This window comes from Salmo salar, chromosome ssa27 (genome assembly GCF_905237065.1).
Source record: "Salmo salar chromosome ssa27, Ssal_v3.1, whole genome shotgun sequence".
Taxonomy (NCBI): domain Eukaryota; kingdom Metazoa; phylum Chordata; class Actinopteri; order Salmoniformes; family Salmonidae; genus Salmo; species Salmo salar.
The window spans coordinates 31,500,684-31,517,302 of record NC_059468.1 but is presented as its reverse complement, the minus strand read 5'-3'; the positions used below and the strand labels follow the sequence as shown (position 1 = coordinate 31,517,302).

Here is a 16,619-nt window from a genome sequence, read left to right as displayed (position 1 = left end):
CAATTGTGGAGGGAGAGCAGAGCAGGAAATACATGTTGCTGTGAGGGTGTAGTTCTGATCTTTGGGCCCTGTTCCAAAAGTAGTGCACTACATAGTTAATAGGGTGCCATTTGGGTACTGCCTTGATCTGTTGGTGGTGGGCCTCTCTCTGCCTCCCTCCCTCTCTTCCTGCATCTGGCTGGACTGGAGCTGAGGTGGATTGTTCATTGGAGATCCACTCTTTCCAGCTGCAGCCAGGAACGGCCCCACAGTGGCCCTAATACCCACAAGCACTCAGTCCAGGGAGAGAGAAATAAAAGTAAAAAGAGAGAGACAGAAATAGTCTAAGAGGAGGGCTAAACTGAAAGGGCTCAACGGCCATTTCTACTCTCTGGTGGAACTTGCACAACAACATAAGGACTGAACTGATGGTGATAGCAGAGGTGGGGGCTGTTTGAGTGATAGAGAGATGGGGAAGATTAAGAGAGAAAGAGAGAGAAAGAGAGAGAAAGACGTGAATCGACCTACTGCTGGGGTTGCAGCAGGCAGCGGTGCCCCCCCCCCCAGAAACACGTCACCAAGACCTCACAAGTGACATGGACCTGGGCTTGCGGAGGGGCTCCATTCTCTGACCCTAGCAGCTGGTGAGTGATTAAAAGAGGTGAAACAATGGTCTGCACACTCAAGCAGAAAACATTTTCAAACGGGCGGGGCTGACCAGGGCCAAGGGGAAGGGACAGGAGCCTCTGCACGGAATAGAGAAGAGACAGGGCAGAGGGAATGTGTGTGTGTGTGTCTGTGTGTGTGCGCGTGCGGTGTGTGTGTACGGTGTGTTTGTGTGCGGTGTGTGTGTGTGTGCGTGTGGTGTGTGTGTGTGCATGCGTAAGCAGTGTGTGTGAGGGTCCCTTGCGCATGTCAGCCAGAGAGCGTAAACAGGCCTTCTTTTTTGCATCTCCATCCACCCGTAACCTACGAGGCCAACAGACAGCGGCAGAGGCAGTTATTTAGGGACTTGATACAATGGCATCGCCCCCATGAGTTCCTCTCTGTTTGCTTTAAATGGCCATTTGCGACATGTTTCCTTTCAACAGCATTTCCTACAAAACGCCAATTATCTCAGAAGTGTGACTTGAGGACAAACATACAAACAACAACAAGGCCCCCATGGCGCACCATCTCCCCTGCCTGCTTCAGTTCATTCATATAACAGTCATTCAGTAGTAGATGATGCAGGTGAAGATGAATGATACCGTTGCTTGTCAAGAGTTAATAGATTTTAGTTGTTAATAACAATGTTTGTAGGGCTGGGGATAATGTCAAACTATCAGACTGACATTAATATCTAGTCTCCAGTCTGCAGATGGTATGAGAAAACACCTGACCTGTTGCAAACCAATGTGACAGGAGGTGACACAGAGCAACGAGTTGCCCAACACCCTAACGGTCTATGACAGCACCTCGACCAGAGATAGCTAGCTAGGAAACACAAGGCAGGCGATACCCAAGAATAAAAATTAAAAAGTAGCCTAGAGAAAAAGCAGTCAAAACATGGCATCCCCTAGTGCAGTCCCTTTTGTCATGCTAATAAGCAAGACGCAGTCATATTGTTTTATGTAACCGTGTGACAATACAGGACATCTGCCAGTTAGCGTAATGCTTCATTAACCAGGCTTTGATAGGGCCAGGCCTGGAGACGGGGAAGGATGGGGGATCTGGGGGTGGAGGAGGGGGTAGAGGGGCACGAAGCCCAGCGTTAGCCCAGCCGCACTCTCCAAGGCTGGGGGAGGCTGCGGGACAGAGACCGGCTGCTTGATGTCCTTCCAGCTCATTTGATTCCTGGAGCCTCTTTGATCAATTACCATACGGTGGGTCTGACTGTAGGTCTGAAAGGGGGCAGTGGGGGGTGGGGGTCTGCAATCTGGTGTCCTCTGGTCTGGAGGAGTGTTACTGTGCAGTGTCCACTCTCATGGAAATAAAAGGGACGGTGCCACTGTCATCTTGTACTCGATCGTTTTCCATTGTCCCTCATCGCTCCAGCTGCTGTTTGGATGTTGAAAATGAATGGGAGAGATCTCTCTCCCGCTCAACAAGTGGTCTTCCATGCTTGCTTTCAAATCAAATCAAATTTGATTAGTCACATGTGCCGAATACAACAGGTGTAGACCTTAAAGTGAAATGATTACTTATGAGCCCCTAACCAACAGTGCAGTTTAAACAAATACGGATAAGAATAAGAGATAAAAGTAACAAGTAATTAAAGAGCAGCAGTAAAAAAGAACAATAGATACAGGCGGGTGCCGGTACAGAGTCAATGTGCGGGGGCACCGGTTAGTTGAGGTACTATGTACAGTTGAAGTCGGAAGTTTACATACGCTTAGGTTGGAGTCATTAAAACTCGTTTTTCAATTTAAAGCAATGCTACCAATTACTAATTGAGTGCATGTAAACTTCTGACCCACTGGGAATGTGATGAAAAAAATAAAAGCTGAAAGAAATAATTCTCTGTACTATTATTCTGACATTTCACATTCTTAAAATAAAGTGGTGATCCTAACTGACCTAAGACAGGGAATTTTTAGTAGGATTAAATGTCAGGAATTGTGAAAAACTGAGTTTAAATGTATTTGGCTAAGGTGAGGTTAATAAATAGTCTCTCTCTAACTGTCTAGAGGGAAAGAGGTTAAAAAATACAGAGAGAGACTAACTGTTGAGAGAGAAAGAGGTTAATAAATACAGAGAGAGACTAACTGTCTAGAGGGAAAGAGGTTAATAAATACAGAGAGACTAACTGTTGAGAGGGAAAGAGGTTAATAAATACATTTTTACATTTTACATTTTAGTCATTTAGCAGACGCTCTTATCCAGAGCGACTTACAGTAGTGAATGCATACATTTCCATACATTTTTTTTTTTCTGTGCTGGCCCCCCGTGGGAATCGAACCCACAACCCTGGCGTTGCAAACACCATGCTCTACCAACTGAGCTACAGGGAAATACAGAGAGAGACTAACTGTTGAGAGGGAAAGAGATAAATAAATAGAGGGAGAGACTAACTGTTGAGAGAGAAAGAGATTGCCATCACTTCCGCTTCCTACCTTTTGCGGATACTGGGTCTGTGTTTCAAATGGCACCCTATTCCCTACATAATGCATAGGCTACATAATGCATAGGCCCTGGTCAAAAGTAGTGCACTATATATGGAATAGGGTGACATTTCAGATGCACCCTAGCAAATAACTGGATTACTTCCGGATTAGTCTGATAGTCAGGATGACTTCTGGTTTGTTAGTGTGTAAATGTAAATGTGTTTGGCCCTGAAGGCAATTCTTTAGCCTACAGGAAATTGAGGTTTGACACACGATGAGACACTGCACATAAAGAAATGCCTTCTGTCAGTGTCACCTAGTTCTGTCAATCCATATGATTACACACACTCACAGACGCACACACACACACACACGCACACGCACACACAAACACACAGAGAGCGTCTCCTCCTTTAGATACACAGTGAAGTGAGGGACCAGAATGAAAATAGAAAAGCCGAGGCCCTCTAATTAGGACCCAATATGCCACATGTGCTGCCCTTCAAAAAGCCTGAATGCTGTCTGATGTTTGGGAGTTCCATCCTCAGTTCCTGTCTGGGCCAGGAAGAAATATTCCCAGGATACTTTGCAAAAACAAGGTCCACATATTCATAGACCTTACAAGTACAGTAGGGAATTTTCAATTTAGTGTAAACTTACTAAGAAGTTGCCCCTAGACAGACTCACTTTGATAGTTTCAGGTGGCACCCCAGGATCAGGGGCTTTTTCCAGGTACGTGGTCAAGTCCTGGTCAACGTGCTCAAAGACCAGGGTCAGCTTGGTCTCGCGGTCGCTCCGAGACACAGTACACACATCAAACAGTCTGCAGAGAGAGAGGCAGAGTGAACACTCCTGCTTAGCATGGTTAATGTCAGTCAGATCTCATGGTAACACTATATAAAATCATCTATAAAGGGTTTGTAAAAGGATCGCAAGTAGTCCATAAAATAGTTCACAAGTAAATAGAGGTTATAAAGTCATCAGTCTTTCATTTAAGAGGAATAACAAAGTATTTTCATTTATAACCACCATCTATGACAAACCATATTTTCCAGTGTAAACTTGCTTCTGAAATATAGATAGACACTTGATAGGATCCCTAGCATAATTCAAAACCTGAGAGAGATCTAATCTATTTAAACAATCTAGCTTCAGTTAGGGGGAGAAATGAGTTTATAGTGTCAGTTAACTGTCCAGGGTACGGTTTCCCAAAAGCATCCAAAGCTTAGGATCCTATGGTTCTAAGATGAACTTAGCCTTACAATGCTTTTTGGAAACCAGGCCCAGACTAGTTCTCCTGACAGTTTTGAAAGAATGCAAGCAATGCTTTCACATACTGGGCCTTGTTAGCTAAACGAAAGGAACCGATCTGAAATTCCTTACTCGTGACTGATGGACATTTTGGCAACATGATCTCCTAGCCCTTATTCCAGTATGTGTGCAATAGCGGACTTCACAGTACAGTAGCCACAATAGGATCAGTTGAGAGTTGAACACCTTGACAGAGTGATTGATTTGGCATTCGCGTTATTAAAAACATGCTGTAACTGTAACCGGCCAGGCTGATACTGATTACTGCATTGTTGGGTTTAGAGTTTACAAGAAAGGCATTTCACTGTGCTTGGCACGTGACGTTAAAACTTGAAACTTGAATCCAGGTCTCCTGCATGCCACAAGACCCCTTAGTCCACTGAGCTAAACGCCTAGGCAATATATCTGGGAGCAAACGCAACTCTTTAGGTCTCAGACAAGGTCACACATCAAGAGAGCATACACTATATGTACAAACGTATGTGGACACCCCTTCAAATTAGTGGATTCTGCTATTTCAGCCACACCCGTTGCTGACAGGTGTATAAAATAGAGCACACAGCCATGCAATCTCCATAGACAAACATTGGCAGTAGAATGGCCTTACTGAAGAGCTCAGTGACTTTCAACATGGCACCGTCATAGGATGCCACCTTTCCAACACGTCAGTTTGTCAAATTCCTGCCCTGCTGGTGCTGCCCCGGTCAACTGTAAGTTTTGTTATTGTCAGGTGGAAACGTTTAGGAACAACAATGGCTCAGCCGTGAAGTAGAAGTTCTGTCCTCGGTTGCAAAACTCACTACCGAGTTCCAAACTGCCTCTGGAAACAACGTCAGCACAATAACTGTTCGTTGGGAGCCTCATGAAATGGGTTTCCATGGCCGAGCAGCCGCACACAAGCCTACGATCACCGTGCGCAATGCCAAGCGTCGGCTGGAGTGGTATAAAACTCGCCGCCATTGGACTCTGGAGCAGTGGAAACACATTCTCTGGAGTGATGAATCACGCTTCCCCATCTGACAGTCCGATGGACTAATCTCGGTTTGGCGGATGCCAGGAGAACGCTACCTATCCCAATGCACAGTGCCAACAATAAAGTTTGGTGGAGGAGGAATAATGGTATGGGGCTGTTTTTCATGGTTCAGGCCCCTTAGTTCCAGTGAAGGGAAATCTTAACTCTACAGCATACAATGACATTCCAGACAATTCTGTGCTTCCAACTTTGTGGCAACAGTTTGGGGAAGGCACTTTCCTGCTTCAGCATGACAATGCCCCCATGCACAAAGCGAGGTCCATACAAAAATGGTTTGTCGATATCGGTGTGGAAGAGCTTGACTGGCCCACACAGAGCCCTGACCTCAAACCCATCGAACATCTTTGGAATGAATTGGAACACCAACTGCGAGCCAGGCCTAATTGCCCAACATCAGTGCCCGACCTCACTAATGCTCTTGAGGCTGAATGGAAGCAAGGCCCCGCAGCAATGTTCCAACATCTAGTGGAAAGCCTTCCCAGAAGAGTGGAGGCTGTTATAGCAGCAAAGAGGAGATCAATTCCATATTAATGCCCATGATTTTGGAATGAGATGTTCGACGAGCACGTGTCCACATACTTTTCGTCATGTAGTGTAGTTCCGACCCATCTCCTTTAGGCATGTTTAGCCTCCTGCCCACTAACCCTATCCTTTAGCCTCCTGCCCACTAACCCTATCCTTTAGCCTCCTGCTCACTAACCCTATCCTTTAGCCTCCTGCCCACTAACGCTATCCTTTAGCCTCCTGCCCACTAACCCTATCCTTTAGCCTCCTGCCCACTAACCCTATCCTTTAGCCTCCTGCCCACTAACCCTATCCTTTAGCCTCCTGCCCACTAACCCTATCCTTTAGCCTCCTGCTCACTAACCCTATCCTTTAGCCTCCTGCCCACTAACCCTATCCTTTAGCCTCCTGCTCACTAACCCTATCCTTTAGCCTCCTGCCCACTAACCCTATCCTTTAGCCTCCTGCCCACTAACCCTATCCTTTAGCCTCCTGCCCACTAACCCTATCCTTTAGCCTCCTGCCCACTAACCCTATCCTTTAGCCTCCTGCCCACTAACCCTATCCTTTAGCCTCCTGCTCACTAACCCTATCCTTTAGCCTCCTGCCCACTAACCCTATCCTTTAGCCTCCTGCTCACTAACCCTATCCTTTAGCCTCCTGCCCACTAACCATATCCTTTAGCCTCCTGCTCACTAACCCTATCCTTTAGCCTCCTGCTCACTAACCCTATCCTTTAGCCTCCTGCCCACTAACCCTATCCTTTAGCCTCCTGCCCACTAACCCTATCCTTTAGCCTCCTGCCCACTAACCCTATCCTTTAGCCTCCTGCTCACTAACCCTATCCTTTAGCCTCCTGCCCACTAACCCTATCCTTTAGCCTCCTGCCCACTAACCCTATCCTTTAGCCTCCTGCCCACTAACCCTATCCTTTAGCCTCCTGCCCACTAACCATATCCTTTAGCCTCCTGCCCACTAACCCTATCCTTTAGCCTCCTGCTCACTAACCCTATCCTTTAGCCTCCTGCTCACTAACCCTATCCTTTAGCCTCCTGCTCACTAACCCTATCCTTTAGCCTCCTGCTCACTAACCCTATCCTTTAGCCTCCTGCCCACTAACCCTATCCTTTAGCCTCCTGCCCACTAACCCTATCCTTTAGCCTCCTGCTCACTAACCCTATCCTTTAGCCTCCTGCTCACTAACCCTATCCTTTAGCCTCCTGCCCACTAACCCTATCCTTTAGCCTCCTGCTCACTAACCCTATCCTTTAGCCTCCTGCCCACTAACCCTATCCTTTAGCCTACTGCTCACTAACCCTATCCTTTAGCCTCCTGCCCACTAACCCTATCCTTTAGCCTCCTGCCCACTAACCCTATCCTTTAGCCTCCTGCCCACTAACCCTATCCTTTAGCCTCCTGCCCACTAACCCTATCCTTTAGCCTCCTGCCCACTAACCATATCCTTTAGCCTCCTGCTCACTAACCCTATCCTTTAGCCTCCTGCTCACTAACCCTATCCTTTAGCCTCCTGCTCACTAACCCTATCCTTTAGCCTCCTGCCCACTAACCATATCCTTTAGCCTCCTGCTCACTAACCCTATCCTTTAGCCTCCTGCCCACTAACCATATCCTTTAGCCTCCTGCTCACTAACCCTATCCTTTAGCCTCCTGCCCACTAACCCTATCCTTTAGCCTCCTGCTCACTAACCCTATCCTTTAGCCTCCTGCCCACTAACCCTATCCTTTAGCCTCCTGCCCACTAACCCTATCCTTTAGCCTCCTGCCCACTAACCCTATCCTTTAGCCTCCTGCCCACTAACCCTATCCTTTAGCCTCCTGCCCACTAACCCTATCCTTTAGCCTCCTGCCCACTAACCCTATCCTTTAGCCTCCTGCTCACTAACCCTATCCTTTAGCCTCCTGCTCACTAACCCTATCCTTTAGCCTCCTGCTCACTAACCCTATCCTTTAGCCTCCTGCCCACTAACCCTATCCTTTAGCCTCCTGCCCACTAACCCTATCCTTTAGCCTCCTGCTCACTAACCCTATCCTTTAGCCTCCTGCTCACTAACCCTATCCTTTAGCCTCCTGCTCACTAACCCTATCCTATAGCCTCCATCCTGACAACGCCAATAATAATGTTGTAGCTACATTATATCTATTTTAAGAGGGAAACCCTTGGCGACTCCTGAGCATCCAACACATCAACATTGTGGTTGTAGGCGACAAACCGAGCCCAAACATACAGATTATTTGGGCAGTTGTGCCATGGGGAAGCGTGGGTGAAAGCCTAGAGAAGACGTCCAGTGTCAACCTCAAAGAGCCGAGGACGACGACAAAGATTCCTTCAGGAGCACCAGGGCAACGCGTGATGCGTCATGGCAACTGAAGCAGTCTGGACTGCCTATGACCGACCACTAGATGTGGTTGAGCAGCATCTCTCACCATGGCAACCAATCAGTTTGTGTGACAAGAACATGAATGGAATTTATCCACTCACTGACATCGCTCTATCATTGCTTCAATGACACTATGGGGCCAATAAGGTCCGTATCCCACGTAGCTTTTATGCAGTAATTCTTAGATTCATTTTAAAATATGTCATATTTACAGTGAAATCCGTATTTCAATAGCTTCAAATATTTCAAAAGAGTCAATGGGTCTGTAGTAATAACAGTAAAATTGCAGTTGATGTCTGTGTAATCTCTGTGAATTGTCTTGAAGTAAAGCATGGGAAAGCTGCTCCACCTGGTAGTCCTTTTCTTCTTTCCCTTGTAGCCTAAAGGGAATATGCACTGTGCCACACCCCCTGTTAACAAAGGCTTGTAAATCCTGCACTGAGGATTCAAGGTATTATTGCCATACGCCCATGATGTCACAGAACGAGCGAGCCACCCTGTTGGAAACTTGGGGTTAAACGCCCCTCAGAACCGTGATTGTTCCACTACAATGCAGCCTCTCGCCAGACACTGAGCATATGGGATGACTAATGGGTGTCATTCTTAAACATCCAGGGGTTGGCAGGCCTGTAGTTACACAGTAGGTCCAGAATGCACACTGCTCTGTGCTCACTCTCTCCCGCGCTGTTTAGCTTTACAGAGAGACCAGACCAGACGCCCTTTGGTGTGGATTTGAGCTTGGGCTAACGTATAGGAACCAGAATTTTACAGAATGGGAGAAATTAGCATACCACAAAGTATAGGGAGTAAGGACACATTTTGTGTCATCATTTAAATCTGTCGAACCTTCGATACACGGAATCTCTATGAAGAATATATTAATTTATTCAGACGAACAGAATAATAGAGGCTGTAGTGTGACCAGCAGGGCTTAGAATAACATTTGTACAGTATTATTAAAAAGTTTAATCCAAAAGCACTCAATCTCTCATTATAAGCTAAATGGCAAGGTTAGACCTTGAGCTGGGCCGGTAAATGACGTGGTTTCTCTGCCGAACTGAACTGACCTCCAAATTGGACCATGGGAGTATACAGCTGCAAAGCATAACAACCCCTGTATGTTGTCTTGTGGCCTGGAGGATTAAAAACAACACATTTTATATGTAGACTACTGGAATGGGGGCAAAATCAGCCCAATACAGTATCTCTTAGTGTGACTCGATGCACAAAATGGTTCTTTCTTATCATTCCCAACAGCAGTTCCTTGACTTTTCTGTGAAATTCCACTCTAACCAGCGATGGGGATGATTTATTTAGGTTATTAATCTGGTGAACAGATATCACCCAAGAATGTCTGTCACAGGTGCTGCACACAAAGAATCCTTCCAGACACACCAAGCTCTTAAACATAATGTACAGTCTACTGTATGGCACTATAGTATCACCAGGATCAAAATGGGGTTTGTAGTTGTACATCACAAAACAACAACTTTTCCAAAGGTCAATAAGGCAACTCCATAAACCGCTGCAAGGCATTATGCAGTAACTTGTTGGTTGCAACCTGGTCTCAGAGCATTTTTTATTATTCTCGATGTAAATCTGAAAGACTAAATTTAGTATGATATATTATGTTTCGTATGGTATGTATTCATTTGTGGATGTCCATCACCTATTTCATCTGATAATGTATGTTAGGAATTACAATTTGTATTATATACTGCTCAAAAAAATAAAGGGAACACTTAAACAACACATCCTAGATCTGATTGAAAGAAATAATCTTATTAAATACTTTTTTCTTTACATAGTTGAATGTGCTGACAACAAAATCACACAAAAATAATCAATGGAAATCCAATTAATCAACCCATGGAGGTCTGGATTTGGAGTCACACTCAAAACTAAAGTGGAAAACCACACTACAGGCTGATCCAACTTTGATGTAATGTCCTTAAAACAAGTCAAAATGAGGCTCAGTAGTGTGTGTGGCCTCCACGTGCCTGTATGACCTCCCTACAACGCCTGGGCATGCTCCTGATGAGGTGGCGGATGGTCTCCTGAGGGATCTCCTCCCAGACCTGGACTAAAGCATCCGCCAACTCCTGGACAGTCTGTGGTGCAATGTGGCGTTGGTGGATGGAGCGAGACATGATGTCCCAGATGTGCTCAATTGGATTAAGGTCTGAGAAACGGGCGGGCCAGTCCATAGCATCAATGCCTTCCTCTTGCAGGAACTGCTGACACACTCCAGCCACATGAGGTCTAGCATTGTCTTGCATTAGGAGGAACCCAGGGCCAACCGCACCAGCATATGGTCTCACAAGGGGTCTGAGGATCTCATCTCGGTACCTAATGGCAGTCAGGCTACCTCTGGCGAGCACATGGAGGGCTGTGCGACCCCCAAAAGAAATGCCACCCCACACCATGACTGACCCACCGCCAAACCGGTCATGCTGGAGGATGTTGCAGGCAGCAGAACGTTCTCCACGGCGTCTCCAGACTTTGTCACGTCTGTCACGTGCTCAGTGTGAACCTGCTTTCATCTGTGAAGAGCACAGGGCGCCAGTGGCGAATTTGCCAATCTTGGTGTTCTCTGGCAAATGCCAAACGTCCTGCACGGTGTTGGGCTGTAAGCACAACCCCCACCTGTGGACGTCGGGCCCTCATACCACCCTCATGGAGTCTGTTTCTGACCGTTTGAGCAGACACATGCACATTTGTGGCCTGCTGGAGGTCATTTTGCAGGGCTCTGGCAGTGCTTCTCCTGCTCCTCCTTGCACAAAGGCGGAGGTAGCGGTCCTGCTGCTGGGTTGTTGCCCTCCTACGGCCTCCTCCACGTCACCTGATGTACTGGCCTGTCTCCTGGTAGCGCCTCCATGCTCTGGACACTACGCTGACAGACACAGCAAACCTTCTTGCCACAGCTCGCATTGATGTGCCATCCTGGATGAACTGCACTACCTGAGCCACTTGTGTGGGTTGTAGACTCCGTCTCATGCTACCACTAGAGTGAAAGCACCGCCAGCATTCAAAAGTGACCAAAACATCAGCCAGGAAGCATAGGAACTGAGAAGTAGTCTGTGGTTACCACCTGCAGAACCACTCCTTTATTGGGGGTGTCTTGCTTATTGCCTATCATTTCCACCTGTTGTCTATTCCATTTGCACAACAGCATGTGAAATTTATTGTCAATCAGTGTTGCTTCCTAAGTGGACAGTTTGATTTCACAGAAGTGTGATTGACTTGGAGTTACATTGTGTTGTTTAAGTGTTCCCTTTATTTTTTTGAGCAGTGTATGTTACGAATTTGCAAAATGTACAATATGTTACTAATTTGCTAAATGTACAATATGTTATGAATTTGCAAAACATATGATATGTTACGAACTCTAGCTAGGTGGCTAGGGAAAGGGGGATACCTAGTCAGTTGTACAACTGAACGCATTCAACTGAACAGTGTCTTCCACATTTAACCCAACCCCTCTGAATCAGAGAGGCGCGGGGGGCTGCCATAATTGACATCCATGTCTTCGGCAGCTGGGAAACAGTGGTTTAACTGCCGTGTTCAGGTGCAGAATGACAGATTTTTACCTTGTCAGCTCAGGGATTTGAGCCAGCAACCTTTCGATTACTGACCCAACACTCTAACCACTAGGCTCCCTGCTGCCCTATGGCTAGGTGGCTTACATTAGCTAGCTCACTAACGTTAGCTAGGCTAGGGTTTAGGGTTAGGGTTAAGGTTAAGTTTAGGAGGTTAACCCCAAGAGTCGATGTCCGCGCCCCACATAAATCGAATTAGCATAATACAAAAATCCCCATACAAATCTGTCAGTTTAAGCCAGAAATATCTGTTTCTGCATTGGACGCGTCTCAATCTACCGCATCCGCCGATGTCGCACTTCCTCATCTGCGGTGAAAGGTGACAGAGCTAGACCATGAGGCATCCCGAAAATCGGTCTTCCGACAAAATTGTCTGTAGCATCTGAACGGTGTGGTCTAGAAACTATTATGACCCCTCTATGGAAAGATCACGAACACGATGGTGTTCTCTGTTTGCTCTACAACCCCCACAAGCGTCTTGGGACTCATCCGAAGTCGGTACAGCCAATCTGCCAACTTCTGTCTGTAGAGTCCGAACAGTTTGGGATACACATTAATATGACATCCCTGCAGAAAGGTGAGACTCTCACGAACACGTACATGCCAGTTTTGCTCTAGGACAACCACGGGCCTCACAAGACTTGTCTATAGGTCCCCCGGTAACAGAAGTAAAGTATATATGGAGACTGTTTAGTACCAAAAATAAGGGGTTAAATACATGTAAAAAAAAACCTGTCAGCAATGGGTGTGGCTGAAATAGTCCACTAATAATCCACTAATTTGAAGGGGTGTCCACATACGTTTTATATATATATAGTGTATTTACAGTATAGAGACCGTTTAGTGCCAAAAATATGGGGTTACAAAAATGTACAAATAAAAAATGCTAACTTTCCTGATCTTTCTTATATCGCTCAGATATAGGACAGACACTTCAGAAGAAACTTCCTACAGATTTTTGGGGGGGACTAGCTATCGTTCCATGTAGTGAATTTGTTATTCAATGCGTTTGTATGGGCTAATAGCAGTAAGGCCAAAAATATTTTTGTTCATCAAATATTTTTTTTTATACTACAAAGGGTCTTAAAATTCTTTATCAAATAGTTAATGATCCTTGGTATGACCTTCTTAAAACTATTCCATATAGTTTAGTAGAACCCCCCTGCGCCCCACCCCTCCCCCGGCTTAAAACTATTCCATATAGTTTAGTAGAACCCCCCCTGCGCCCCACCCCTCCCCCGGCTTAAAACTATTCCATATAGTTTAGTAGAACCCCCCTGCGCCCCACCCCTCCCCCGGCTTAAAACTATTCCATATAGTTTAGTAGAACCCCCCTGCACCCCACCCCTCCCCAGCTTAAAACTATTCCATATAGTTTAGTAGAACCCCCCTGCATCCCACCCCTCCCCTGGCTTAAAACTATTCCATATAGTTTAGTAGAACCCCCCTGCACCCCACCCCTCCCCCGGCTTAAAACTATTCCATATAGTTTAGTATCAAACGTAACATATCATACTAAATGAAGTGTCTCGGAATTACGTACAGATCATACTAAATGCTCTGAGACTAGGTTGTTTAAAGAGATACATATCATGGGTGATAATAGCATATGGTTGAAAAGATAATGTAACATCTGGGACCTTGTTAGATGCACCCCCCTCTCCATCTCTTCTTACCTGACCACGTTGGGGTGTTCGAATGCCTCCAGTTGCCTCAGTACCGCCACCTCACGGATGGTCGAGAGGGGCATCCCTTCCTCCTCCGTCTGCACCCGAACTCGTTTTAGGGCTACAAAGCGTCCCTCGTTCTTCAAATCTCGTGCCTTGTACACCTTTCCATACGCACCTTCCCCAATCTCGGCGACGGGCTCGTACTGTTGTGCTACACTTTCTTTGTCCATTTTTGCGTCTTTTTTCTTTTTCTTGTTGAGAATATTGCGGGGAATCCCAACGAACGTAACGAGCCAGGGTTATTACAAAGCCATCCTCACAGAAAATAGTTGTTGGCGCAATGCAATGCCTAAATTAAAGGAAGACAGAGGTAGCAGAGGTAACATCGTATATGTCTGTCTGTTTTTGGTCAAACGGAGGTCCACAACATTGTGTTATCAAGTTTAGTTTTATTCCGACTATCAACACTAGAACCCCGATGCGTTCTACTTGATCCACTCCCACTTCAATACGCGTATGAATCTCTTGTCCTAGTTACCTCACATCACACAACATCTGGCATCTCTAAAAAAATACAGTTTTTAAAACAATTTTACATAAGTTCTCTAAGTGCAGAATGCAGTACATATTACAACAATAAGGTCATCTTTATGTTCACGCGTAATCACAGATATGTAGACGAATGAGTCAGAAAAACAAGCAAACCAACTTGAAAGAATACAATATAAACTCTGCAAACTCAGTAAAATTATTATATATTATTATACAAATATTTTTTCCAGGCTCCGATATCTTTTCCCAAATGTGTCCAGTCTATTATGGTTTATTATAGGCGACAAACTTTTGCGAGCACGTGGTTGTCTACTGATTGTATTGTCTGAACTTCCTATAGTCCATTTAACCACATCTCTCATTTCCATGTCATTAATAGAGTTGTGGTTTAATAATGCAACATTTTCGCTATGCGTTTTGTGCACGGCAACTTTTTTTAAAATATATAAACGTTTAAAATAGCCTACAACAATTAAAACATTGCAGCATCGTAATTGGCAACTCGTGCTTTTAAAATATCACAATAAAGGACATGCATGCAACATACATTTTTCTACACAAAAAGTAAAATATGAATATTTCAGCCTACCTTATTTTATGTTATCAGTGAAAGTCGCAATTGGTCGTGTCCATGAATTTATGAAACATGCCCCCTTTGGATAAATGTTCACACTAAGACACAACACATCACAGATCCCTCACTGTCACGCCGGGCCACACAGGTAGTCGGATGGTGCACGCTTCTGTAACCCCCATCCCTCAGCAGTAGGCTACCCACCTCTGCAACTGCAGCTCACGCAAAGCAACTATAATACCGGGGGGAGGGGGTATGCCTTACACAACAACACAGTGCCTACTGCAACTTTTTTTTTGGGGGGGGGGGGGGTCATAGGACAAAAGCGTGATATATTCTCCAAGCCACGCTTTTCTCAGTTTTTCCCCGTTTTAACTCTCTTTTCCCCATTTATCCCGGGATATGCAACGCTTGCCTGTGAGCTCCGTCTCTTCTTCGCTTTCCCACGCTGGCTGAATGTGCCTTGACCCCCTTCAGATAAGTTTGACACAGAGCAGGAACATTTCCGCATTCCTCCCGACTACAAAGACTAACCGCCTCCTTTTAAGTTATGTTGCCCTCCTTGGTTCTTTATCATTCATAGTTCTCTCTCGGGTTTGCCTCAGTGTCAAAACCAGCAGAACGACAGGGGGGAAATCTGGGCGGCAAGAAACGTTTATTTGATGGAACATTCGATCTTTCCGGGCCATTGAAAACTATTCCATTGACAATACACCAGCGGGGAAGAAGGGTGACAAGCAAGCCTTTGGCCCATAAGGTCAGGTTCGGTTCAAGGACTAGTGACTTGGGTTGTGTCAGGGGGTGATTCTCCCAATGACTGTATGGATTCTGGCAACGCACCCCTTCAAGGGTGGTCATTTTCAATGTTTTCAATGCTTCATCTTCACGTGAGATGCCCCCCATGATGAGTTTTTTTTTGTGGACCCCACCCCCATCAAAGTTGCCCATCCCTGGCCTAGATGATAGTCATTTTGGATTTTTAAAAAAAATACCGGTATGTAAATGATCTAATTAAAATATGTATATTATTATCATTTTGGCACATAAAATAATATCGAAGAACATAAATATGTTATGTGTCTTTCAAAAGTGTGATGAAAAGAGATTTATCCAAAATTGTTATGAGATTTCTGTTAGGCATCTTTCAGTTGTGATAATACGATATATAATTGAATAATAAAAAACGAAATCAACAATAACTTTTTGGTTTGTTATGCATGTCAATGGATATTCTGTTTATTACATGTTCTTTAGAATGAATCCATGGGCTTTTGTGACAATCAGTGACAATAGATTTAGTATCTGGTAGCTTATAACTTTGATAAACCTTTTTTTCTTCTAAATCTATTGAAGTGTCACAAAGTAGCCTATAGCTGTGGGTCATGGCTAGAAAGGATACAGCTTTTGTCAAATTTACGTCAAAAGGTTTTTGGTTATTTTTATTTTTGCTAAACCTAACCATTATTCTAACCTGCTACGTTAATTATCCTAACCTGCTACGTTAATTATCCTAACCTGCTACGTTAATTATCCTAACCTGCTACGTTAATTATCCTAACCTGCTACGTTAATTATCCTAACCTGCTACGTTAATTATCCTAACCTGCTACGTTAATTATCCTAACCTGCTATGTTAATTATCCTAACCTGCTACGTTAATTATCCTAACCTGCTACGTTAATTATCCTAACCTGCTATGTTAATTATCCGAACCTGCTATGTTAATTATCCTAACCTGCTGAGTAAGTTCTCTTAAGCTGCTACAAAAAGTAAAATCTGACAAAAGCTGTATCCTTTCTCGTCAAAACCATAAAAACTTTTTTCTGGATCCTGGTCCTACCTGAACCTTTATGGTTTAGACTGGAGCATAACATGACGAGACTTGATGTCAGATTATCCTCATGAAAGATGC

At 44.9% G+C, this 16,619-nt stretch overlaps 1 protein-coding gene across 1 annotated transcript in view; it reads right to left on the bottom strand.

The window, feature by feature from the left end:
• Nucleotides 1–15,646, bottom strand: part of LOC106588946 (cyclin-dependent kinase 6) — an 80,311-nt gene extending 64,665 nt beyond the window's left edge. The window contains exons 1-3 of the mRNA XM_014178524.2: nt 14,723–15,646; nt 13,588–13,930; nt 3,753–3,888 (exon numbers count right to left, since the gene is read on the bottom strand). Coding sequence (XP_014033999.1) covers nt 3,753–3,888; nt 13,588–13,811 — 360 coding nt within the window. The 5' untranslated portion in view covers nt 13,812–13,930; nt 14,723–15,646. The remainder of the gene's footprint in view (nt 1–3,752; nt 3,889–13,587; nt 13,931–14,722) is intronic.
• Between the last annotated feature and the right edge of the window lie 973 nt (nt 15,647–16,619).